The sequence below is a fragment of the Labrus mixtus genome, chromosome 13, assembly GCF_963584025.1.
Source record: "Labrus mixtus chromosome 13, fLabMix1.1, whole genome shotgun sequence".
NCBI lineage: Eukaryota > Metazoa > Chordata > Actinopteri > Labriformes > Labridae > Labrus > Labrus mixtus.
In genome coordinates, this window is record NC_083624.1 from 23347114 (window position 1) to 23373885 (window position 26772).

At 40.4% G+C, this 26772-nt stretch overlaps 2 protein-coding genes across 4 annotated transcripts in view; both read right to left on the bottom strand.

Annotated features, from left to right (window-relative positions):
• Positions 1–23238, bottom strand: bard1 (BRCA1 associated RING domain 1). Its single transcript, XM_061054228.1, has 11 exons — positions 23059–23238; positions 22439–22495; positions 21618–21766; positions 20047–21104; positions 19006–19086; positions 17997–18169; positions 12120–12246; positions 11853–11985; positions 8228–8320; positions 2408–2505; positions 1–497 (listed from the first exon to the last, which is right to left on the bottom strand). Exons 1-11 carry the CDS (start codon positions 23148–23150, stop codon positions 150–152), a joined length of 2409 nt encoding a protein of 802 aa, XP_060910211.1. The 5' UTR covers positions 23151–23238; the 3' UTR covers positions 1–149.
• Positions 23239–23969: 731 nt separating this feature from the next.
• The window catches only part of abca12 (ATP-binding cassette, sub-family A (ABC1), member 12), a 68780-nt gene continuing 65977 nt past the window's right edge, over positions 23970–26772 (bottom strand). For all 3 annotated transcript variants that reach the window (XM_061054231.1, XM_061054230.1, XM_061054229.1), the window contains exons 73-75: positions 26538–26643; positions 25051–25188; positions 23970–24610 (exon numbers count right to left, since the gene is read on the bottom strand). In XM_061054231.1, coding sequence (XP_060910214.1) covers positions 24500–24610; positions 25051–25188; positions 26538–26643 — 355 coding nt within the window. In that variant the 3' untranslated portion in view covers positions 23970–24499. The remainder of the gene's footprint in view (positions 24611–25050; positions 25189–26537; positions 26644–26772) is intronic.

Consider the following 26772-nt stretch of genomic DNA (forward strand, 5'->3'; position numbering starts at 1 on the left):
TGCAGATAACTCCTTTAATAATACATTTTAAGAGCCACATTATCATCTCATTATTGTTTCAACTTAATTGTTACATTAAAATCATAACGATGTTTTAGACAACAGGATTTCTCAGTGTAAAATGATTATTGAATGTAGAGAGGAGTAGTTCAGATTACAGTTTGAGGGTCCGGCACGGGGAGGAGGTGGAAAGCCGCGATGCAGTCTATGATCCAGGAGGAGGGAGCGGACCACACCTTACCTCTCCTCACTACTGCCGGCTTGTGAGGCCCCTTGGGATCAAAGATGATGTACTGGGTGCAGAGGGCCTGGTCGGAGCCCGGCAGTGCGTGGTAGGCGGCAGCACTCAGGGTCTGGGTCACATCGCTGTCGGGCTTCGGCTGCCGGCTGAGGAGCTGACCTCCTCCCTCTCTGAGCAGCTTGATGAGCTCATCTTTCGGAGGTGCCTTAAAGGAGCCGAGGAGGAAGAAGAAACAGCCATCGAAGAGACGAGGGAGCTGCGATAGATGAAGGATTAAAAAAAAGACAGATTCAAACATTAGTGTAAACGTCTATTAATTCCTGCTTTAGAGCTGTAAGCTATTATCATCTTTCCAATAAATTATGTCAGTAACTCATTGCCTATTCAATGATGAAACCCCAGTCCTTGTGAAAATAGGAGCAGAAGGATTAAAGTCTCCTCTTTTGTTTATGATGAAGTCGAACACTGATTATTTCTTTGCAGCTAAATCTAGGCTCTTATGTTACAAAGTGTCTGTCTAGATGCTTTGTGTTCACTTCTTTGTGACAGAGCCAGGAGACTGTTTTTTTATTTTAAATCAGTGCTGTTCTCCAGACAAACTCTAGGCCACGTAGCATCGCTGTTTAAAGCAGCATTGAATAAAGCCACTGGAGACTTCTATTCACAGCATGGATGAACTCGACTGTTTCACGGGGTAAACTAACTCTCTTGAGACTCTGTGTGTTCTTTGACTATGCTAAGGTTTGTTTTTACTCGTTAATTTCTACTAGTATTATTGATGATAGCTGCAGGGACAACAGGGACATCTTAAACTACTAAATGAGAAATGGAATTGAACATGTAAAGCGCTTTTCTAGTATTCTGACTACTCAAAGCGCTTTTACACCGCATGTCACACCTACACATTCACACACTGATGGTAGAGGATAAGATGTAAAGTATCCATCAGAAGTAACTAATCCCATTCATACACACTGCCGACAAAGCAGCAGGAGCAACTTGGGGTTAAGTGTCTTGCCCAAAGACAAATCAGACATGTGGCTAAAGAAGCTTGGGATCGAACCCTCGATCTTACAGTTGAGAGATGATGGACTACCAACTAAGCCACATATCATTTCTTTATATGTCGGTCTCGAGAGTCATCCCGACAACAATTCTAGCATTAGTCTCATTTTGAAAACAACAAGGATATAACTCAAAAAAGTGCTTCTCTTGCATTTTTTGTATTAAATTGTTTTACGTCGCTGACATAGAATAGATGCTATTCAAATGTTTTCACATGAATGAACAGAATATATTTTTATTGAAGACTTCTGCAAATATATCTACACTAAGTACCCCTAATATAAAAGAGAAATGATTGCCATTGTTTCGACACAACCCAGCTCAATATAAAGTGGAGGCACATTGAGCTCAGTGTGTAAACAGGCCTGTATCAGCTTTCCCATCTAGGCTATGCAGTGTGACCAATGTATCCTTTTTTTTTTTTTTTTTTTTACACTGAACAAGCTCTGTCACATTTCATGGCAACTAGTATGTTTTTAGCAGCTATTTCCCACACATTATCATCCAGTGAGGTCATGACTTACACTTGTCAAAAGCAGGACATTAACCATGTTGTTGTTGCTGTTCTGAAGCTGCTTTGGCTTTGTTTGGAGATGTTGTCCAACTGAAAAATAAATCCTCTCCGGGATCACAGTTCTCTCATGGACTGCAGTAAGTCGTCCTCCAGGATTTTGCTGCATTCACATTACTTTCTACCCTCATAAAAACGTACAGGGCTGGCTGCAAAAACAAACATCCCCACAACATGAGCCAGATCAGAGCCTGATAACACCGAGGCTCAATGTGGGGGTGGTGAATTTTTGCTGATGCATGATCAGTTTGTGTTATAACATACACCCCCTTAAATATTCTCAAAACACCCTGCCTTCACTAATTGCTGTTTTTCTGTTTGTCAACCTGCATATGTTTCTGTATTTTGTTTCTTTTGATTAACTGTTCAAAATGTAAAAAAGTGTTCCCTGCTTTACTTTTAATGGCGCTCCATTCCGCTTGACGACAAAATGTACCACCACTTGAAACATGTTCTTTCCTAAGGACAGAGAGGTCTAGACGATCCATACTCATCTATTTCTTCTGTTTGTTTGTATGCCTCTCATTTACCAAGCTGCATCTGTTGATGCGACTGCGCTGGGGGCCTTCTCCTGCTTCGTGCTCCGTTTCAGGGATCCACTTGTCTGCCTGCAGACATGCCTCCACCCCTGGCATCAAAGAGAGGAGAGAAAAAAAATTAGAGCTACAGCTAATTATGTTGACTTGAAAGAGGGTGACAAGGCAATTGCAGGGGGGGGGGGGGGGGGAGACAAGAGCCTGTGTCTGTTTTATCGCGGAGAGTCGGAAAATTTCGAGCATTGGCAAAGCTGCAGTTGTTGACAGAGAAAGATGCCCACAGCGTGATGGAGTTAATGATGCAGCTCTCGTTTTAAGTATCTTGAGCTTAAGCAGAATTTGAGCATCGTCGCTTTCTCTCCGTCTCCTGAGGTTTTTACAGAGTCAAATTGGAGCTGTGTGACAGACTGCATCGAGGCATTTTTAGAGTTAGAAATCATCTTTTGTTCTAAATTCTTACAAAAAGCATCTTGAAAGACTGAAAAGTTTAAAAAAAAAAAAAAAAAAAAGTAGAGGCACATAGGGAGGAGTGGAATAGTGTCATATTTTAATGACCCCTCACTGTCACAGATAAAAAATGCTTTTGAACGAAACACAGATGACAGAGCTGCTGTTCTCGGTAAGTTCTAATACCGAATATGTTAAAGAAATCCAAACTTAAAAAGGCATAAAGGATGTGAGATACACCTGAGCATAAGGCTTGGCCTAAATAACTGTTTTGATTGTGTACAGTCAAACACTTCTAATAACTTCAATCCCACAACCTTAATACACATCTACAAAGGGTGTACTTCTTGCTGCACCCACTCATCATCTTGATTCTTTTCACACTCAGTAGCAGCTCTGTTTTCCTCACAGTTTCTTTCAGCTAAAAAAAAAGAAAAAAAAGAAAATAAATTCTGCCATGAACAGATTATTACACTAAATCTGTGTGTGTGTGCATCTTGTCACAACAAGGCGCCCTGTCATGAGACAGCAAATTACACACATACAATGCATACTCTAACATCGGGGAGAGAGGTAAATTAAATTTCTTCATCCCCCTTAATTACGGCTCTCATTGATGAGGAGGACCCTGCCAGAGCTAGAGGCAGAGACGAGGGGAGATGTGGGGTTAATCACTCCGGACGATGGCACTTAGTGCTGGAGAGTCATTAGCATATTTGCTAATTATGCTCACAAAGCCTGAATGCAGAAAAAAACCCATCTCAAACTCCTTTCCTTCCTGAGTCAGTGAATGAGTGAACAGCCAGATGAACCCACTTCCTTGATTAACTATGAGATTCTGAGAACAACCCCTGGAGACCGATGTGAAATTAGGAAAGTCAATACTGACACTGCAGGATCCAGGGTATAATAGCTCATTCTTGTTAGGATAAAATTGAGTATTCAGGTAAACACAGGTGGCACAGCAACAAGCCACACGGCTCACACATGGAGTTCCAGGTTCATTCCCCGGCAGCGTTGCCTCTGGCAGGGGCAGCGGGGCAGGTGTCTGAGCGAAGCCTCTCACAGGCAGCCAGAGAGAAACAGCCAACAGGAAGAAGAACCAGCGTGGCTAAATTAGGCATTATAACAAATAGAAAAGTAAAACAAGTTTACCTATAGGGAGACATGTATGTTTTGGCCTTCTTTCAAAGAGTGCAACAAGAAGATACATTCCTATTTGCAATAAGTGCAGAGCTAGAAATCAGAACCTGGCTATCTTAGCTTAGCTTAAAGACTACAGATATGTGGAAACAGATTTCCTGGCTCAGTAAATAGTGCAGCATAAAAAATGCCAACTGACAACTCTACAGTCAGCTCATTAACAAGACTCTATAGTCCTGATTAACAGATAAAGAAGAGAAACATGTTTCTCCCCGTTGCATTTCTGGAACAGGAGGTGCACTGTCCCTTGTTATTTCTCAAGGTTGACATTTCAAGATTGCAAGAACAACTTTCGGTTTCTGTGCAAAAACATGGCAACTATATGGTTTACTGAAGTGAAAGAAATGGCCTTTTAAAGCTACAAACCAAATTTTTTGAAACATCAATGTGATACAAAATGTCCTTTTGTGACGTTTAATTGAGTGGTTTTGTTGCGTCGGCTCTTAATGCTAAGCTAGCCTTAAAACCTCCTGACTCCAACCACTAACAAAGTATTGATATTTCAAAGAGGTGTAATTCTCAAAGTGTTGGCCATTCCTAAAAATGATGGGTGTAAGATGAATAAAAGGTTTCAAACCGATGTCTGATCTTCAGTGAAAGCTTAGTGAAGGCTGTCAGCTGGGGATGGACCCCTGTTTGGCAGGAGGAAGATGATTTTCATGATGGGTTTGAAATAAAACACAGAGTTTTCATTTCCAATGAGAAATGGCTATGAGAAAGCTTGAAACAATAAAAAGTTAAGCTCGGGCTTGGCCTAGTTGACAGCGATGGCACACAGAGCCAGGTGACAGCGAGAAGTCAGCAGCAGGAGTGTGTGTGTGCGCACACACACAAAAACAAGGATGGAGACAGATAAAATGCCACTGTGATTGTCATGAGGGAGACAAGCTGTGTCAAGTGCTCAGCCTGCGTGGAGAAAAGAGAAGGGGGAGGGACTGAAAATGGTCCACACACAAAAAAAAAGCCTTATACAGTGACACAACCACACACACACACACATACAAACTTAAAATGGCTTTCTGGCAGAGACAAACATTTTTCTCTCAACACACACACAGTGAAGAGATGCTACTGACGGATACACCAGTCAAGGGCACACCGAGGTGCCAGAAAACTCTTTGACAGCAAGTCTCTTTCTACTTCCCCTGAAGCCGATTTTTCTCTGAAAAATCTGCTTGTTGACTTGGTTCACGGATACTGGGGAGGCAGGCTGGGAATAGCAATTTTTTTTTGCTAAGTATTCATCTTTATATAAATCAAACAGGAGAGGGGAGCTAGCCATCTTTTCATCACAGGTGATAGGGGGGCCTGAAGGGGCATTGATTCCAAGATTCCTTTCCCCCAAGTCACCCACACGCTCTATTTGGCTGGCAGACATGTAAACAGGTGTTTACCCAAAGCAGCTGGCACAAACAGTTTACCTGAAACCTGCCGGATTCAAAATTGTCTTTTAATGTTTGCCAGGACATTTCATGTGTTTCAGAAACTAATACAAAAAAAATATTTCATTTGGAGGGACCTATTCAGAACACAGAACCTGATTTCACCAGAAAGTTTCAGAGGATAGAAAGTCAAGGATCGAATGTAAAACTCTCATTCAGGTTTGGTTCCAGACTTTAAGACAGCAGCCAAAAGATATATTTGCCCAATCTATATTTATGTCCTCATGTTTCCAGTCAAATTCTGATGCCAAAGTAACTCACTGCGTATTAGCCAATACCTATCCATCTTAGCCTTTTTCCTGTGACAGGGATGGTTGCTGAAATGTTCTCTGGGATTCACAGAAGAGCAAAAAACCCATAAAATTACCTGAAACAGCTTGTGCAGCACAATCCATTTGTTCTGCACTGTTGTTCCACGACTCCAATATTTACCCCTTAGATTTTTCACTTGTTCTATGCAGAGTCACCTTACCGCAGCAAACATAACCCCCAAACGCTGGCAGAGTACTTCTTCGATAGAGCCGTTTTGAACGATTCAGTAAACTGAAAACAAAATGTGACCTTGTAGGAAGCAAACAAACACCAACATAAAAATAGATGCAAATCGATTATAAAACTTGTGCAAACGCAACGTGATTATGATGAATGGTTGCCACTTACGTAGCTCCTTTCGGCAGTCTTACACCCTAACCTCCTAACTTAGATTAAAAAAAAATTTTTAGTTTAGGAGTGATTCAGCTCCTTGCAGCTGAAACATTTAAAGCAACTCCAATCCACCTCAGTTCGAATCCATTATCTTAGTGAGGAGGAGTGGTTGACCCCGTTGCTAGGTATGACACATTTTTCAGTAGCGGTGATTGGTAGATCCAGAAAAATTGAAGTGCTTCCTTAAGGACAGTGAAATCAATTGGGCCCAAATCATAAAATCTAGTTAGACATGGTGTAATTATGAACACTATGAAATTAACATGTCTGTCTCATAAATTGTAAGACATACTTTTGCATTAATTAGTGATTGGATGCACCTGTGCATGTGACCACATGTAGAGCAACTGAACACACATGTCTCACTTCGTACTGACAAAAGTCATAGATAGGTTGAAATGTCTGCAGAAATAGTATTTGTCTGTCTGCCCAAATATGATTCAATAAAATGATTCTTCATGTAGTGTTTGAAGAAAATGTCTCCATTTCCTCCTCAGCTTGAGAAACTTTTAAGCCAGTTAAAAGTACTCCTCACTACTCTGAACAGTTTTACACCTTAGGAGCTCTCGAAGACGCTTTGTGAATAACTTTCATATTTACAAGGATCTAGTCTTAACTTTGAGTGGAAATTCTTAGAAAATGTCACGATCTAAGAATTTTGTCCCCAGGAGCAACTCTTAATGTTTAAGAGGCTTTGTGAATACGACCCCAGATATCTTTACATTAAGTGGCAAACATCTGTTCACTCATCTTTTTTGTGCTAGTTTTTTCCTGCATTAAAGAGGTCATATTATGCCCTTTTTGGGGTTCATATATTTAATCTATGTACCTACTAAAGTATGTTCACAAAAGTTAAAGTCGCTAAAGTTATAAAAAAAGTGTCTGTTTTCATGTACTCGGTGCTCCATGCACCGAGCTGCTGGGCTTGCCACAACGAGCCAATGGGCTTAGATCAGTGATCTCACACTGAGAAATTTTTTTCGAGGGGGGCTAGAACCGAGCGTTACATGCAGCTAACAGGAGGACGTAGGAGAAGCCGCATTTCTGCAGACTTTGAATTTTTGCACATAGATGTGCCTAAACATGCACAGGACACATGGAAAACACACTAAAGAGCATATAAAACCAGAAAAAGCATAATATGGAACCTTTAAGACTGAACAAGATTACTCCCCCACCCACCATGTTTCTGTTTTTCTGCTCAGCTAACAAGCTGATGACAGTGGCAACAAAAAAAACCCTTTCTTTTCACATCTAATATTTGATGAGGTGGAATGAAGAACTATTCCAATCACTTGAAACTATTCTATAAAGGCAATCAAAGTGGAAATTCAGGTTTATCAATAGTGTGAGTTGGAAATAAATTAAAGAAGTGACATTTATATTTTCCTTTGTCAAATGTAACCAAAGAGCTTCTAAACATTTAGTCTTTGCTGGAAGAGCTAAAAGATAGTCAGACTTGTAAAGGCAAAAAGGTTTAAGAATTGTATTTACAGTCATGACTGTATTGGGGGTAAAAAAATATGGCATTTACAAATAGTGTTTTCCTTCTTTCAGTGTGGGAAAGGAAGCTGTCAGGATAAATATTGAAACTTATTGTCATTCATTGCCTGGGTTAGCTGTAATCTCTCAGCAAGAAGTGATCAAATCTATGAGATTATGAGGTAAATATTAGAGTTTTGGATTCATAGTAAAGATGTTTGTCTGAACAATTCTTATCAAACCACCATGTGAATAGGTTTTCTTTTCTTTTCTGTAAACCGTGTTTGCAGCCACAGCTGCTGCTTTAATTACAGTTTTATCCCGGCTAATGTCCCCTGCTGTGATCGTGGGGTCAGATACAATCCACATGTGTTTTCAGTTTTTATGAATCATAAATCAATACAATCTGTTTGGGGTGAACTCTGTTGCTGTTGTAGCCTGGGTAACTGTGTACTGCAGTGACATTGTTTAACATGAAATCCAAAAATAGCATCGACAGAGAAATACGCCAGCCGACACCTCTCTTGATACTCACAGCTGAATTTAACGATCCAGCAGCCAGCAAGTAGACCCAGGAGGGTGGAGAAGGTGGTGGGCATGTGTCCCTCTGGCACAACCACATGGCTCACTGCAGGAAGAAAACACACACAAAACACACACACACACACACACACACACACACACACACACACACACACACACACACACACACACACACACACACACACACACACACACACACACACACACACACACACACACACACACACACACACACACACACACACACACACACACACACACACACACACACACACACACACACACACACACACACACACACACACACACACACACACACACACACACACACACACACACACACACACACACACACACACACACACACACACACACACACACACACACACACACACACACACACACACACACACACACACACACACACACACACACACACACACACACACACACACACACACACACACACACACACACACACACACACACACACACACACACACACACACACACACACACACACACACACACACACAAAGCCAAATGGAGAAGGTACAAATGAGTTGTGCTCGACATACAAAAATAGCTGCTGTCTGCTCCCTGCCCTCCTGCTGTGTCTGACTGGCTCAAAACTGAGCTGTGGACTGTTCAGCTACACAGTCAGTAAGTGTGTATATGTCATGGTTGCAAATTTAGATTTGGCTTCAAGTGCTTCAAGATGAACATATATGACTGCATCACCTTTTTGAGTGTTTTGTGTGTTTTTCTCACAGTTAAGGATGGATGAATAATTCAAAGGCAATTTAAGATTAAAACATCCTCAAACTAAAGCTGGCCACACACTAGGCAATTTTCAATCTTGGGAGACCACAGGCGTAATATAATTTTTTAGATTAATAATGCACACACTAGACGACTCGGACAGACTGGGAGACCACACACCTGTAGTCATGATTTCACAGACACGAGATCTCACAGAAGCTCACATGATCAAGCAAATAAGGACTATGGACATTGTCTGCCGGCTCTCCTGCCGTGTTTTGTGGTGAAAAACAGAAAATGAGAAAAACAATACGGATGAAATCCTGATGGTTTTCTGTCGGAGGCAGTTGACCAGGAATCGTAATAATTTTATTAATTATATTATTTTACATCATGGTTTTCCTATCAATGATATTTATGATTCCAGATGGGGGAGGCTCCAACTCAGTCGGGGGCAGTAAAATAATTGTAGTGAAACCACAAACTTGAGGATTCAACAAGCCTAGAATCGGGTCACGTCTTCCTGATCATTGTGGGGGCAAATCTGGCCCAAAACTGTCTAGTGTATGGCCAGCTTAAGACGATGTTCTTTGTGCTTCTCAGCCAGTCAAGCACACCATGTGTAATGGCAAAACAGCAAAAACAAGCGCTGATGGCAACACATGCAGAACACTGCTTTTTCTTAAGAGTTCTCTTGCATGCAGACTCAACCCAGATGTGATTGCAAGACACAGCTATCTTCAGTAAACATGCAATCTATTTGGTTTATTTGAAATACATCTTCTGATGTGCTTTGAATTTTTCAACATAAGACACCCTGCTGATGCCCAGCTCATGGAGAAGAAACAGAGACTGTGCAGTACAGCTTCAGCCCGGGCCTATAGTGGTTCTCTCTATGTCAAGATTGAATAAAATATTGTACATCAGAAAAACAAGGAGGGTGTATTTTGGCATGAAATTGCTTTTAGATCAATTCAATGTCAGCATGCTGAAACGCTGTGATACAAGAACATTATTAATTCAGTGTTTCAGCCTGCAAACATCTGTTAATAATAATAATCAAAGTGATGTCAAAGTTAATACAAAATACAGTTAATGAGATGAAATGTAGTTTTGCAGTTGAAAAATGTCAAAAAACCTTTTGACTGGATGAGATGACGGACAGCAAAGGGATCCAAATTGACTGTGCTATAGAAGTCATGTTACTGTAATTGCAAAGTTTTGCAAGAGATTACGATATGCATGTGTATTTATAGAAGATATTAATCAATAATAATAATAATAATAGCCAGCCCTAAACCAGCTGCAACAGAGTTTGATACCTAAGTATTCAGCTCTGGTTTATCTACTAAATGTTGTGTCTTTTTTCACTTAATAAATCATTTGATTATGTTTCTTACTGTGTTTCTTTGAACTGGTGAGCTTTCTTCTCAGTGCTGTCAAAGAGTTCACACATAAAAAAAGGCTCGTTTCATTAAATGTTTGGGACCAGGACACATAATTACAGGTTAATTAAAATTTAAATACAAGCTTATTGCCTCCTCATTCAACAAGAGAGCACAGTTAATGTAATTACATCTCCAGGGCTAAAACTGTCCTCCATTGTACATTGACCATGGATTGTTGTGATATTGAAGCTTCCAGATGAGATTGTTGAAAAAAAAAAGAAAAAAATGTCTGAAAGCGACTAACGCCGTCTGGTCAAAGGAGAGGAAGTTGTGAGAAACACTTCTGTTTTTCATTAGGGCTTATTCATCACTGACAGCACCTTCAAACATTTTATGAGGAATGATTTCAATTATTTTTGCTCTCTGGTTTTCTCTCATCCATTACTATACAAGGAGCTGCTGTATCACAATGATGTATACAGCTCTAAAAGAATGTTTTAGTTACTGCTGAACCTCCGTGAGTAATTATGCTGGAGCACCTTCTGTTGGCTTTTACATTAGAGAGAAAAAATCCCATCATTGTGGTGATGAAAGGAGTGTATCTTTGTGACAAACACCTTGACTGGGGCAGAAACTTCCTCCTGACTACAGGCCTTTTTGGTGGTTCCATTAAACAAGGCGTCCAAATCATGATTAATTACCAATCACGGTGTTTGGCAGTGAGTAAGCTGGCTAGCTATGGTCCCAGCATCCGAGCAGTTGTTTGGAAGCTGCTGTTCATTTGCAGAGTTGATGGAAGCCCATGTGTCACAAACAACATCACTGAGAAGCAGTCATAAGTGTCCGGTATTCTGAGAAGGGAGGAGTTAAGTCGGCTAAATGGTTAACCGTCATCACTCTCGCTAGTCGGCACCAGGATTACTAGCTGGTTAAACATATTATTAATATATATTTTTTTATGTTGGCCCTCGATGCCGGGGCTTTAACTGTAATACTGCTACCCACCACTAGCTGGGGCTGTAGCCATGGACTGGCTGAAGCTCCGGTTAAAGGGCTTGCTCTCCCTGCTCAACTACCCTTATGTAAACAAGAACAGTGAACTGGCAGCATCTTGTAGGAGCAGCGCAGGTTGGCAGTGTTTTCACATTTAAAACAAGAACGTGGATGTTAACATGTAAGGAGGACTGAAGGCTGCCGGTGCTAAAAATGCTAATGTTAACCACACTCAGCAAACCAAGTCACGTCATTTACTAGCAGAGACATTTTCTAACATTGAGCTAAATTTGGACAGTTTTATGAGTGTTTTCCTGAATTAAGCCCAGTCAGTTTGTCTGAATTTAATATCCATTTGACTGACTAGGAAAATAGTCAGCTAGGAACATCCCTGATTCTGAGTGGCTTTGCTTGTAACACAGCAGCAGAAGTTGAATCCCCCTGTGGAGGTGTTTCTGCACACACAAACATTACCTGAGCCAGAAAATGTGTCAGCAATCCTTCCGCCCAGTTGCTCTCCCAGTTTGGCCAGATGAAGCTGCTCTGGCTGTGACAGCCTGCTGGCCAGGAACACCACCATTTCATCCCTCCTCGAGCAGTCACTCACCTGGGAAAGAACAAAAGAAGAAGGCTTGAAAAGGCCTGGACCTATGATGCAAGGATTTAAGAAGCATAGGGTTAACACTTTCAAGGGGAATAAGAAAAAAGAAATTGGTTATTCACATCCTGATGTAGACGTACCAAAGAGAGACCCGCTGAGGGGCTGAGGGATGTATTAGCATTTTGGGCTCCTTCTGAGGCTTCCTGGAAAATCTGCCGCATTTCCTGACTCACTGCGTAGTCTGCAGGCCGCTTTCCATGCAGATTACTGCGAGGAGGAAAATTCAAAGGATTAAAAAAAAGTGTGTCAGTGTCTCACAATATGTAGACTTTATTTGTATGGGTGCATTTGCATCAGAATGGAGACCATATAGTCGCCAAAGAAACCGTTGGCACTGTTACTGAGAAGGAAAACATGGCAGGATACTGCAAAGAAGTTCAGTATAGTTCAGTAAGAATGCACACATAGTGTAGTCCCACATTACAAGGATAGATCTAGATCTCACACAATGATATTTCTTACCCTAAAAAACTCTAAAAAAAAGCATATTCTGAAGAAAATAATCTTCATCCACCAAAATACACTTTTTTTTGGATAATGTGCAATTTTTTACACCAGAAATCCAAGAAATTAATTTGAATAGCCAACCTGCTGCAGTCCTTACAGTCTGCCTGTGTTACAAAGCTTCCACAGATAAGTGTGATAAGTCTATCGTCTCCAACAAGATAATCATCCCATCCTACTTTTTCATTACAATCTCTGCACATATGGGTTTTTTTTTTTTCCTTTATCACTGGTCGAGCAGGACAAAATTAAATCAACATTTACCAGCTCAGAGCTTGGAGAGAAACAATCTGGAGAGGTTACACCCTGCTCGTTCAGTGAAACTGTTCACCCATATGTGTCATTCACTTGTTGGGGCATACAGTAATTGTTTGATAAGAGGGTGAGCTGAAATCTGTGCTCTAGATTACAATATACTAATCAAACATACGAGCCAGTATATGCAACAACACAGTACTTTTTCAGATTCAAGATTCAAGCACAGTTATTTTTTACTTTGATACACCTCATACAGATCTGTTTAATCTGCAACTGGCCCCAAGAGGTAGAGTATATGAAAGACACAACTTTAAAAGCATACATCTTTAGTTTGAAAGAGCTGTGTGAAAAAAAACCTTGCGGTCACCTTGAGGAGAGAGGACGAGGACAAAAGAATGAACAAAAGTACAAGAAGGAGGAGAGGAGAAGGAGGAGAAGAACCAAGCCCAGCAGGTCGTCTCAAAAGATTAGGCGTCAGCAAAGATAACACCTGGGGGACAATTAATAGGTCCACTGGTCCATAAAATATTTCATTTGGATTCAAACCCCCCCGCCCCCCCCAATCCCTGTACACACACACACACACACACACAAATACAAACAAACATAAAATATCCCTGACACTAATACATATGCACACACACTCACACAGGCTGGTTTACGCAGCTGCACGTGAGAGGCATATCAGAAAGAAAAAATAACAAAGCGTGGAAAATTGTGCAGGAGGGTAGTCACAAACACTCTCCCAAAAGCCTCTACCTAAGTACACAAGTGGGAGGCAGGCAGTGGTGGTTCTAAACCACTACAACCATGACTCTTTTTTTGAACTGGGAGGAGGAGATTAAAATATTAATGTTAAGCTGAGTACAAATTCAGATCACACCTACCAGTATCCAAAACCTTTATACTGAAAACCAATGACGTCATACAAACAGCAATACTCTTAAAAATAGGCCTTTGCTGATCCTTTTCTGCATCTTGTACGTGGAGGTATTGAACTTAATCTGCATTCATCTTCTACCAAAACGACTTTCTGTTTCAAGTGCAGTCCTCCAGAAAGAGTGCTACAGGATTTTGTGAGATTGATTCAATATTTAAAACCAGCACCATGCTCACCCGACAGCTGAGGGAACTTTTGAACTCTGTCCGCTCAGCAGTGTCTCTAATACAGGAATCAGAAGTTTAATGACGGAAACACATGACAGGCAGCTGATGAGGCAATGGGCGAGGCCTCGGTGCATATTTCATCAAAAGTCTCATTAGTTATATTTCCTTCTTTTACAATCCGCTCTTGATTCGTCCTGATGGTCGGACCAGCTGAGTGTTAATGCTAATAGTAGCTGAAACAGTACATGACTCACCCCACGCCTTCATTTAACTCGGTTCAAGTATTTGTTTTTGGTCTGCCAAACTCTGACGTCAAACTGTGTAAATCGCAAATAATCAAGAGAATGGCTCGAAGCACTTTACTTGATGCGCCTAAAAATAGCTTGATTCAAGCCAATTACAAATGTTTCAAACATTGTCATTCGAAGGGAGAAAATAAAATGTGATGTCCAGTGGGTGAGTGCACTTCTTATGACAGGAAGATGAAACTCTCCACACTGAAGGAGAACATTTTCAAAGATTACAGGAAATAAAGCTGAAAACATTTTCACATCTTAACCAAATTGAGAAAATATCGTCTGGATCTAAGAGTTTTGTCTAATTCATTTAAAATTGAGTATTAAGTAATGTTCTCACTAAGTACAGTAATATCACTGCTTTTGGCTAACTGAAAATGGTTTTGTTTTGTTTTTTTCACTTGAGTGCTTACGTACTGTATGAAGGATGTCATTGCTTGTGTGCTTTATAATTACTTCTCCATTCGATGTTAGAATTCACATGCCAGGATAAGGCTCACAGGTAATGTTCATTAATGTCTGTATGGATTCAGTTCTTCAGGCGCGTACTGTTAATTAAGAGCAGGCCAATTCACACACAAGTCTGTTTTTTTAATTAACACAAAATAATTGCACTGCTGTATCATCAGGAATTTTACTCTCACAATCTATTAAACATACAGTATACCAAGGAAAATTGTTAGCAGCAAGCTAAACAAATGTGTTGTAAGTGTAGAAAAAACAAACACGGCAATTTGAGTTGGTAAAAAATAACATATGCTTCCCTACACGGCTCACTTAGGCTGTCCAACAATGTGCTGTACTGTAAGATATGCTTACAGGGCTGAGACGTATAGTCAGAAGTCCTGCTGTGCAGCTTCTCTGAAAATACTTAAACCTGTTGTTTTGGAGATAACAGTGAAAAGTCAACTGTATAAAACACATCAGTATTCAAATAACAACTTAGCTGTTTACAGGCCTCCCTTGGTGTTTCTAATGGCCAGCCCTGGCGAGCCGTATACATGTGAAATCGGACTCACAGTGGATGGAAAACACACAGTCCAATCATTCAAACTTAATATGCGTGCACTAACATGCACAGAGGAACAATGAAAATATTCAAAACCTGAATTTCCCAACTCTGAGCTGTGTGCCAATCATTCCATTAGGGATTGCTTTGGCAGATGTATCTGTACGCATCTTGTCTGAGTATGCATATGTGTGTGTGTTTGTAGTAAGTGGGGGGGGGGGGGGGGGGGGGGGGGGGGGGGGGGGGTGCTGTGGCAAGGATTGCATTCATCTTGCAGCGTTCTGACAGACAGTCCAAACCACTACCTTGTAATTTTGCCTCGCAGTGACCAGATAAAATGTAAGAGCGGGCAATCGGGACCCATCAACGTCATGAGACAAACCCACCAAAAGGAAGGAGGGAGGAGACAAGAGGATGATGCGTATAAGATGAACGCATAGAGAGTGCTTACTGACCGACATACTGACCCTGATCACCTGCTCCATCGATCTCAATGATTAACCGGCATCCCCCTCTCCTTCATTAAGGACCCTGTCTCTAATGAGCCCAAAATGCTGATACAGCATCAATGGACTAACCAACGACTAATCAACATCAGAAGATTTTCTGTCCATCAACCTACAACACTAACATGGACCAGTTCTTGGTAGTAACTGAACGCCGGGTACAGTGAGTGGTGAACAGGCACCTGGGGAGTAATTGAAGGAAAGGGAAGATAAGCACTGGTCCAGGATTCACCTCCATGATGTAATACAAAGAAATACAATAGCCATGCCATTGATACCAACTTACTTTACAATGCTTTCTGTTGAGATGTCTTTTCTACACTTTGACTCGGTTCAAAGATGCTTTGATATGTTGTGTATTTGTATGGAGGAGAAAGAGCATATTCAAGACCTCACTCATGAAGTCAATCCTTTACAACAGCACAAACTACTGCTCTGACGCAGCTCCAACTAAACGATTTAAACATTCACTCATTGTCTTAAAGGTGGCGTTGTCATTCTGTATTGGATTTGTCTGTAGGTTTATGGTTTGCTTGCCTCATATTCTATGACGGACATTAATTCTTGAAGAAAATGCATGATTCTTAAATATACAATGAGTCTGGTTCTGCATGAGGTTTCAGCCCTTTAAAAGGACGGTTTTACTTGTTACTGTTGTTTCTAAGTGTTTACTCATGCTGGGTATCACTAAATGACATAACGAAGAGTACATGCTAGACCTGCTCTTCATGTAAAGCGTCCTTATATTACTTTCGTCATGATATGAGGCTATATATAATAATGATTGATTGATAATGTCTCTGCCAGCAGCAGTCCACAGATGTGTTATAACCAAGTGGCAACCTCCGGTGCTGAGTGTCCACTTGAGGTTGGCTGCTAAAAAAGCCAGTTTTTAAAGTAGAAATTAACATCTTTACAGCCTGGATAAAAAAAACAAATACCGGTAGGTCTGATTAACTCAAACGGCACACACTGTAAGGGGTGGTGCATTTTATGATAACACATCCTTTTAGATTTTATGAAAGATAATCGTTATTCACACTGAGGCGCATAGCCGACCTGACTGACAGGTGGATGCAATGTTGCTGTTTGTCAAAGAGGCTTAAAACCTGCCTCAACACCAGATCTTAGCCTGTTGTTAGGTTGAATGAAAATTAGGGATCTCCAGCATGGCAACCACACATCGATGGGACTCCCGGGCCTCGTGCAGTAACAGATAGCTGACGTCACTCAGGCTTCATCCATTCTATGGTTATAACTCGTATTCATCTTACATGGTGGTGATTTAAACTGCAGTTTATGGTGTAACAATTTTTTATTTTGTCCCTGCATTAGTGATTAATGTTGATGGAAACTAGAACCACAAAGTTCAGTTTCTTTTATGTTTCAATTGTCATTAGTGTTCCTCAAATGTGGAGTCTACTACCAAAAGGGAAACAGCAGAGGGTACTGAAGATATCTTTTAAACGCTGATTCAAAAAACATAACAGATGCTTGAAAAATAAATCTACTTAATAAATGTAATCAAAAAATGATAATTTTTTAAACATATTGTCAATGTTAGCATTTTTTGCAAGAAACAGTAAACAAGGTCAATCATGTTCGAGTTTGTTAAGATGTTTATGTTTGATGCAGGTGGTTTGAATACTGATTCACAGACTTTGAAGAAGAACATGGATTGATAATTTAAACATAGCAGTTAGTAGAAAATGCAGAGAACGACTGAGGAAACATAGAAGAACAGAGTCTGCAAATGACGATGCTCAAACAAATGTACTAATGACCATCAGGCTTTGTAATTTTTAGGAGAGGAATAAGTCAACAGTTGCATGTAGCCAACATAAAGTTATATTCTACAGATCTTTTTTTGCACTGGTAATAGGGCTGTCTGAAAAGAAAATCTCAATGAGGGTACATTATAGAAAAAGTTTGAGAACCACTGGATTAGAGAATCTTCTTTTCAGGTCAGTTTCTAGTCAGCGCTTGAAAATTTGTACAAAAGACCAACATCCTCTTAGGAAAGCACATCATCTGTGCAGGCAATTACCTGTCCAGCGGCAGCTCTTTTTTTTTTTTTAAACCACATTACACCCCCCCCTCCCCCTGAGTACAGGTCTGACCCTGATCTTGTAGTGGGTCACTATGTGATTACTTTGACATGGAGCAACCATTTAATAGAGCAAACTCTGTCTGGAGTCCTGTAAACACTTTATTATTGTTGTCGAAAGCTAAATAAACCTCAGTATGAACGTGTTGAAAACATCTGAAGGAACTCACAGTACGTTCTGCGAGGCTCCGTGGTGCAGCAGAAGTTTGACGATGGCTGGGTGTCCGTTCCTCACAGCATCATGGAGTGGAGAGTCGTTTTCATAGCCGGGTGTGTTCAACAGAGCTCCGTTTGAGAGCAACACCTCCACTACTGCCAGGTGACCCAGGTTACACGCTTCGTGCTGGAACACAAAGCAGTAATGGCAGCATATTATGTGACCTTTAAAGATTTAAAGTTTTGATTCTTTTTATGGGAAATGTTTGAATGGAATTAAAGTGTGTTGTCATTCCCTGGTGTATTTTAATGTCACATGATGAAGAGACACTTATAACCCTTACATTAGCTGAACACTAAACTAACACTCTGACTTGAACTGGTGTTGGAAGTGCAGGACTTTATAAAAAAACTATATCAAGGAGGTCTAAATGATTGTAGCATGTCATGTTGCACAGCACCCTCCTTCTCAAATACATATTAAGTCTGTCAAATTTAATATTGTCATGTTCTCTGCTTTTTTGGTGATAATATACCATCATATGCAAACTGTCAAAACTGAAAATGAAAACTCAAGTTTGAGTCGAGCATCCTGACAGCAAGTAGCTTTTTGAAGTGCTGCAATAAGAGAGCAACAGAAACTCTCACGCTCGTTCCCAAAGGAGGAACAATGGCTCAGGCAGCACTGAAGGAATTTCCAGTTTGTCATCTAGAGACAACTGAAGAATGCATAAGAAATCATTATTACAGCACAATGCAGTTACTAACTCATTTGGGATTACTAGTGCGTGTTGGTTTTCTGGAGAAGGGGATATGTTTAATAAGAAATTGTAATATGTAAATGTGGGTCAGAGAAGAAAAGATACAGTGAAGAAGGCTTTTTGATGAGTTCGCCCTCCAACTATGTCTCACAATCACATAGTTAAGTTTTTACATACAAAAATATATTTAATATCAACAAGAGACACAGCATGTTCCTTCAATCAAAAGGACCATGTGTGTTTACTTGTGTTTGAGTCTTACCAGAGGAGTCCACCCAGCATTATCCTTTCGATTAGGGTCAGATTCCTGGTCCAGCAGCTCTCTGACAGCCTCTACATCTCCCTGCAGGACACATAGAGAACAACAAACCTGAGGTCAGAACCGCAGACCTGCAAATGAAACCCCTCAAACACAGTCACTGATCCCAGGTCAGCAAAGCCCTGCTGTTTATCAATCGCACTCCACAATGTGCCATTGATTACCTTGTCTGGAATCCAGGGGGGGGGATTACTGCAGTGTTTACAAGGATTACTGCAAGACAGTTTTATTCTCAACAGACTGGAACACTATGGTCCGATCATCTGAGGACTAATATGTCTGACAGAGGGAGGAAAACCAACACGAAAGAAGCCTTTTACCCCAGAAGATTAATCGTACATGCTAGAAACTACGGTGTAAAAGATGAAGGGGACCAGTTTGCATTGTAAAAATCTAAATTTAACAGACATGAATTAGCATTGTTTTTGGTCATTGGTTGTAAAAGAAAAGAAAAGTAAGGGCAGCAGCATTTCCACAGGATGCCATTCTGAAACACTACTATTATTCAACAGCTGAATTAAGTGTATAGAATTTTAGGTCATGTGTTAATATTTTATGTTTTTTTTTTGTAAGGGAATTGTCTTTTTCTTTATCTTAAATTGAAAATATGAGGAACTTGGATAACTTCATAGCTACCTATAAGATACTACACGAAATCACACTCTATTTAGTTTGTAAAATTCAAAGATCTTCTGAGGAGACTTTACCCTGACCTGTCTTTCAGCTTTTCTCAAATCACTGATAATGACAGTTGCAGATGAATAAAAGATCTCTAAAATTAAGTATCCTTGTATCTTTAACCTAAAGCTAATTTGAAAACAGTAATTGTGGGAGCTTTTTATTCAGCATGGTATTCACTGTAATTTAAAGGTAGGTTTTATCAGTTTCATATATTTTGGTTCTTGATTTAAATAACTTTGAAAACACTATGTGAAAATATTACCATTTGTTTGAGAGAGTTTGTATATTCAAAAAGCTACCCACTTTTATAGCAGCTAGATGCAGCAGGGTCTCTCCTTTGTGGTTCCTCTTCATAACTGCAGGGCTCCCTGAGGTGGGCCTTCCAGAGGACGCACCAGGAGACTTTTTACCAACAGCGGCTAAGAAAGAGTGCCTGTCTGCTGGCTCTCGTCTTGGTGATTTCTTCGTGCTCTTATCACACCTGGGGCTGGTTGAAGATGGAAGGTTTAGGACGGCGGGAGACATCTGTGATTTTCTCCTCCTGCCAGGGGAAGCCCGGGGCCTTTTAGGGGTGGTCTCCAAAGGAGTAACTCTTTCTTCTTCTCTGGATCTTTTTGAGGAATGTTTTTGGGTAGTTGTGTTGTCCTGCTTTTCAGGTTTGCCAGCTGGGCTCGGGTCATCTGCAGGCAGTTTGTCATTGTCTAGCATGTTCTGGCAATGCAGAGTTTGGTCACTGGGCACAGTGACACTGCTCTGTGAGAGACTCAGCCCCATGGTGCTCTTGTCAGGACTCTGTTCCTCAGTATTCTGCTTTGGAGCTTCAGGCTGAGGCCCTTCAGATAAGACTGGAGGGCTTAAGAAGGAAACCCTCTTACTAGACCTCCTTGCCCCTTCAGCACAGGGCTGCTCCTTCTCCTTCCGGGCATCTATTCCCCCACTGAGTCCCCACTGCTGGTTTATAGCCTCCAGCCTGCTCTTCTTCATCGTCTGTCCGGCCTGTTTTCTCGTGGTCCTTGGAGCTACCTGCGCTGACACCTTCCTGCTGGCAGTGTTTTTCTTGGTTGACCTTTTTTTTTTGTTCAAGTTTCCACTTTTGCATCCTTCTGAGCAACCAGAGCCCGAGTCTTGAGACGACGAGGTGAAATTGAAAACTGACAGGTCCTGACCTCGAGCGGTAACAGAGTCTGGCTGTGCTGTAGCTGCTTCTGTAAAAGGCCTTCTCTCGGGCACGGTGACCTCTGAAGGCTTCTCCACCATGCAGCGTACCTTGCGGCTGCGGGGGCTGAACCAGATCTTGAAGTTCTTCTTGTGTTTTAATACAGGACTCTCAGGTCGTGGCGGTATCTCAGCAATAGAGGAATCTGCCAAAAAAAAAAAAAGAACACACATGTGCTTGTATTTTTTTCATCACAAATGGTAGTCAAACAAGCTCTTAAAATAACTAACATAACATTTTAACTTTATGCACACAGTCAAAACCAATTAATCTGGTATTTGACAGAAGTATCAAATTAAATTGTGAAATCCCTGCTTTTCCTTTGAAAATCATACTCCACAACATTCTGCATTTTTGTTCATTTTTACCTACAGGGCTTGGAAAGTTGCCCTGTAGTTCTTTGTCAAAGCAAAAACGTACTCCCAAACACCTCTGTGGTTAATTGCAGAGCATAATTACTGTCATTACCAGGATGCTCAAAGGGCGCTGAAGATAATAAACCACAGGAGCAAGCTACTAATACTGTCATTCAGAGATTAGATTGGCGGAGGAAAATGTTAAATGTTTCGGTCAACAATCGATAGAAGGAGGTGTGGGCTGATGAGTGTGGGGATTGTTAATTATACTTTCAAGCTGTTATATAATGGCTAAGATATACCCGTTTGTTCTATGGGACTGAGCAGGGACTCCAAGCCGCAGAAGAGCTGCACGATGCTGCTCAGCTGCCTGTTGATTTGGATGTCCTTCACCCATGCGGGGCTGTGACACACCGCGCAGCCGTCTCCTGCCCGGGGGCCCGCGCAAGACCTAGGCAATAAACAAACCTTGGATTAGAAGTCAGTCTACTTCACAGTTGAGTAAGAAGAAATACAATGAGCTCATTGATTAGCTTTTTAATTGATTGACCAGTCAGTCACGAAGACAAGGAATGACTTGAGGCTAAAGTTTCTGTCTATATGGACATGAATACCTTCAAGACTTTTATAATATAAGCCATGCACTACAAAGAGACAATGCCTTTACAGACAACATTATGTGCACAAAAAAACAGAGATACTTGTTAACTACAAAGCCTGCCACGTATCAATCATTTCTAAAAGAAAATTGAGCCAAAAAATTACTTTTTTCCTACAGTATGAGAGGGACATGTGAACTTTTGTCGCTTTAAGATTAGCTGTGTTAAAAGCAATCACTCATAATTTTTCAAAGTAAAACATTTATTGGCCTTTTATAAATGATAAAGTTAATAACAGAACACCACTGAATTACTTCAAATATCTATACGTAGGGAAAAAAGTATTATGTAACCAAGACTCTGAGTGAGACTTGCAGAGGACACAAAAAGAAATATGTAGGTGGAAAAACTCCGCTGTGCGTGATGATGAAAATGGTATCCACACCTGTGTTGTTCAAACAAAAATGTTCACAACGAGACAGGTCTATTGCTCTGTAAGTAGGTCAAAGAACATGTTACATTACCTGCAAAGCATATGCTCACACATCCCAAGACACACAGGTTCCTTCATTAAATTTGAGCTGGGAAATAAAAGAAACAGAGCACATACTCAGTATAGTTAAAATAGGGGAGTGAACCAGCACTCCTCAGCACTGTGTTGCTCACAGTAACACCCCTACCCTTGTAGATGATGACAGTGTTAACCTGGCATCATGGCATCCTGTGTAATGGCCAATTCTTTCATTTCATGCAGTCATGTCTGCCATCTTGCTATTTCCTCACACAGCTGATATTGCAGGGTCTTTTTACAGGACTGTATCCTATGTTATTTGTTTTTATCAAATATAATATATGAAGAGCTTGTCCATCCAAATGCTAAACAGCATTCAGGTTGTGCTTATATTCAGTAAGTTAGATTGTCATGTGCTTGTAGTCTGTTGTGTTATTGTTGCTCAGTAGTTTTGATAATTCCTGCTTTAGAGCAGATTGACATAATTTGAGTACACTTGAATAAAAGCAACATGAATATCTTACTGTGTCGTCGTGTACTTTTTTTCGTTTTAAAACCTACCTGTCACTGTAGTTTATAACACCGTGTTCTAAAAAGCCCACGCCAGCTTTGTATTTCTAAGATACAACTTACCATTTAGAACAAATTAGAAGTCGTCGAAACATTGCCACCGCCTCTTTAGTGTTCTTCCAGTCTGTTGTCTGAACGGGAACATCGTTATCCATTCTGATAAGAAGTTTGTATTTGTTCTTCTATAAAAAATCGTGTCTGCAAGATTACAAAACGAACTTACTTCCTGGTTACTTGCATTTCCCGCCGAAGATATACGGAAGTAACCGGTGTTGGTTGCCATAGCCACCGTTATGACGTAATTGCGCCCAGCCCATTCCCATAGACTGTAAATATTAAGGCCAATCTTTAAGTTTTATTTTAAAATAATATTAAATGTGTAAATAAACAGGCTATAACTACATTACTACGAACGTCTTGGAGTGGTTTGTAAATGTAACATATTATTAAAAATGACAATAATATTGGTTAGAATTTATTTGTACATGAAATATGGCAAGGTGAATTTTCCAATAGTATTTAATCCATTACCAAAGTATTGTGTCATAATATTTTAAACTGTAAATATGCATAGTTTGTTTTAAATTTATTAAATTATTTAAATATTGTGTAGTTTTTTCAAATGCTCTGAAAGGGTTGATATCAAATGTTTTTGTAAAAAGCACATGTGCATTTTTGTTGTTTATTTAATTTTATTATTAACTGGTGGTAAAGTGGTAAAAGGACTTTATAGTTGGGGCTGGCAAAGATACTGGTTTCTTTACTTTCTTTCTTCTTACTCTGTGTTACTCCTTGTTTTCTATAGTAAGACACTGACTTTTAAGTTAAAAAAACAACGTGCTCGAAAGATCTTCAACTCAAACAAAGAATCATAATAAGAAATATAGGTGGGTTTTCTTGAGCAGAAAATGTAATGATTAGAATGCATTCCAATGCTGAAATAGAAGAAAAAAACACGTACAAATGAGCAGCAGTTGCTTCTGAAAAATTGCTTTATTAGAATAATAAAAAAAAGGCATTATGAGGGGTCCGAAAGCAAGAAAAAGTCCAGTAAATATTTAGTCCATTCTTTTCATCATAATTTCATCTATAAGGGACAATTACATGTACCTAAAACAAAAAAATCTTCTTTAGACATGCTTTGTATTCAGCATGTGAGTAGTTACGGATTATGTTAAATTAAAGTTGAATATAAAAAGATGTGAAATAAAAAGTTTTTGATTAGCTATAGTACCCTGTTTTAATATAAACACAAAGCTTTAATTCATCATCTTTGCTCATCTGTCCATTCATGCAAATGTAAATGTTGTACCTCTGCAAAGTAATCCTTCATATGATCAGTTGACATTTTAAAGAGACAATTAGTATATTCTAAACATGAATGATTTAAACACTTGTTTTTCACATATCAAGGGGAGACTGGGGGTAGATTTATTATAAACAGATATTGCATTTCATTCAATTGGACATAAATAAAATGACAAAGAAAAGATGGCAGTCAGCTCTAGGATTCCACTGCCTTGATGGAGCCCAGGCTGTCTCTGTCAGAGTCACCTTCGTCATTAATCGGTATGCTTTCCATGTCCGACTTTTCCAATGCAAAGTTGATGAAGACCTGGAAAGAGTTAGTGCAAATTAAATATTAATGTCAACAGAAAACCTTTTTGAGTTATTCTGCTTGTCAATTTCTTTATTTGGCCTGTGGTATCCTCCAATCCCAGAGCCCCAGCAGGGCAGGGTGGTTGAAGAATATCAGCACTGGCTGCATATAAAGCTCATGGATTCTTTCCCTTACTCATATTCCATTTATTTTCCCTCCGGCATACCCTCTGTCAGTTTCTCTCTGCCTTCTTTAAACATTCTCCACTCTGCTTTCTTCTGTCCCTGCTTCCCCCTTACACCCTCTCTCTCTCTCTCTTTCTCTATATCTCTCTCTCTCTCCTTCTATCCACAGATTTTGTGTCCTGTCCCTCGCTGGCATCTTCTCACCATTACAAAACCTTCACACTAGTTGCCCCCCCCTCTGTCTGTTTGTGTCCTGTCTCTTTCTCTCACCTCATCCAGTGTGGTCTGGCTCACAGAGAAGTGTTTGATCTGCAGAGCATTCTTGTTGGACTCCAGCTGGTCGAAGATGTCAGCCACCCCTCCTGGAGCAACAGGGACGTGATACTCAGCCATATTGGAGTGCTGGTCCTGTGGATTGATAGAGGAGAATAGAGGGTTAAATACTCCACCAAAACTTTATAAAACTCAGTGGAAAGCTGTTGAAACCAAACAGAGATAACTTTGCATATGCCTATCAACAAAATAAAAATTCCCAGCTTGCTCAGTCTTACAATAACACAAACATTATATGCTGTGGGGTTTTTCAACTCTGCAGTAGACTGTATACTACCTGTGTTTACTAGCGGTTCTCACATATGCACTCTTGAATATTTCTAGAGAATTTCAGGAGGATTGCCTCTGAAATAATCTTGATCTGGTTGTTCACACATGCACATCCAAAAGGGAGGCTATCCTGCTGGGACGGTGGACAGTTGCATACAATTTATGGTCGCGCACTGATCGCAGGGAGTAAACGTCACCACCCCCTTCCACTCATTTTCAGATAATTATCCTGATTCTATTCTCCTGCGTTCTCACATCAGCTCACTCGGACTCTGACAAAATACTCTGGGGGCTGGCAGGAGAAACTCCTGATAAAGTCGGAGTGAAAATGTGGCTGTTTGCATTCACACATGCAGCTCACCCTGAAAACTTCAGGAGTTTTGTGCAAGTGTGAAAACTATAATACCGACTCTCCAGGATGAGCAAGACAATTAAGAAGAAAATAATCCTGGGAAGGAAAATTCCCACATGGTTGTGAGATATCTATATCCATAACGTAGCTCATAATATGTGGTTTCTTTAAAGCTGCACAATTCATTGTTCTCATATTTACACCTGAAAAAAAAAAAAACTAAATATAATGCAAAAAGGTCACACAGAGGTGACAAATACACAGTTAATTATAGTCCAACTTTGCAGCCCCCCACAATTCTTCTATTTTTATTTTTAGAATGTTTTGGCCTTATTTCATGGCCAAAAACTTTGCAGTCTCTCAGCAAGCTTGTGTTGTTGTTTTTTTTGCTGCAGCAGGCTGCAGCTTTCAGCATGAGAACCTTTGACAAACCCACTGTTCACTGGCTGGGATGAATTTTGGAGCTACATTCCTCCTCTGGGCAGAAACACAATTCTAAATTAGTGCTTAAGTTGCTCCATGTCTGCTAGAAGTCTAAATGCACTTCTGTTTGCTATTACACTTGCCTTAACAACTTAATAAGGTAATGGTGTTAGCTTGTTCTGCTACAACCAAGTGGACTGTTTGTCAATCTAATGCGGCTGTACGTCTAGGAACAGCACATGTAGTTTAGAAAAGAATCATACAGACAACAACTTAACTTAATGTATTGCAACATTCCACGGCTATATAAACCATGCTTGTGTTTTTCATGTTCTCTACCAAGTACTCTTCAATACTTTCAATTGCTGGCAAAGCTCACCTTGAGATAAGTGCTGGGGAATCTGCGCTGCATGAAGCCAGTGATTGCCTCTGCGTTGCAGGAGGCCTCGGCCAAGTACATCTTCACAGTGAACCCGCTGCCGAACCTGCACAAAGGAGATGTTGGGAACAAAGAATTGTGTTATTACATGTCTGAGGTGGGGCTGAGGTGAAGAGGGAGGTGGGTACACTGTTCTTACAAGTTAAAGTGAGCATTTTCTTGCAGAAAGGAACAC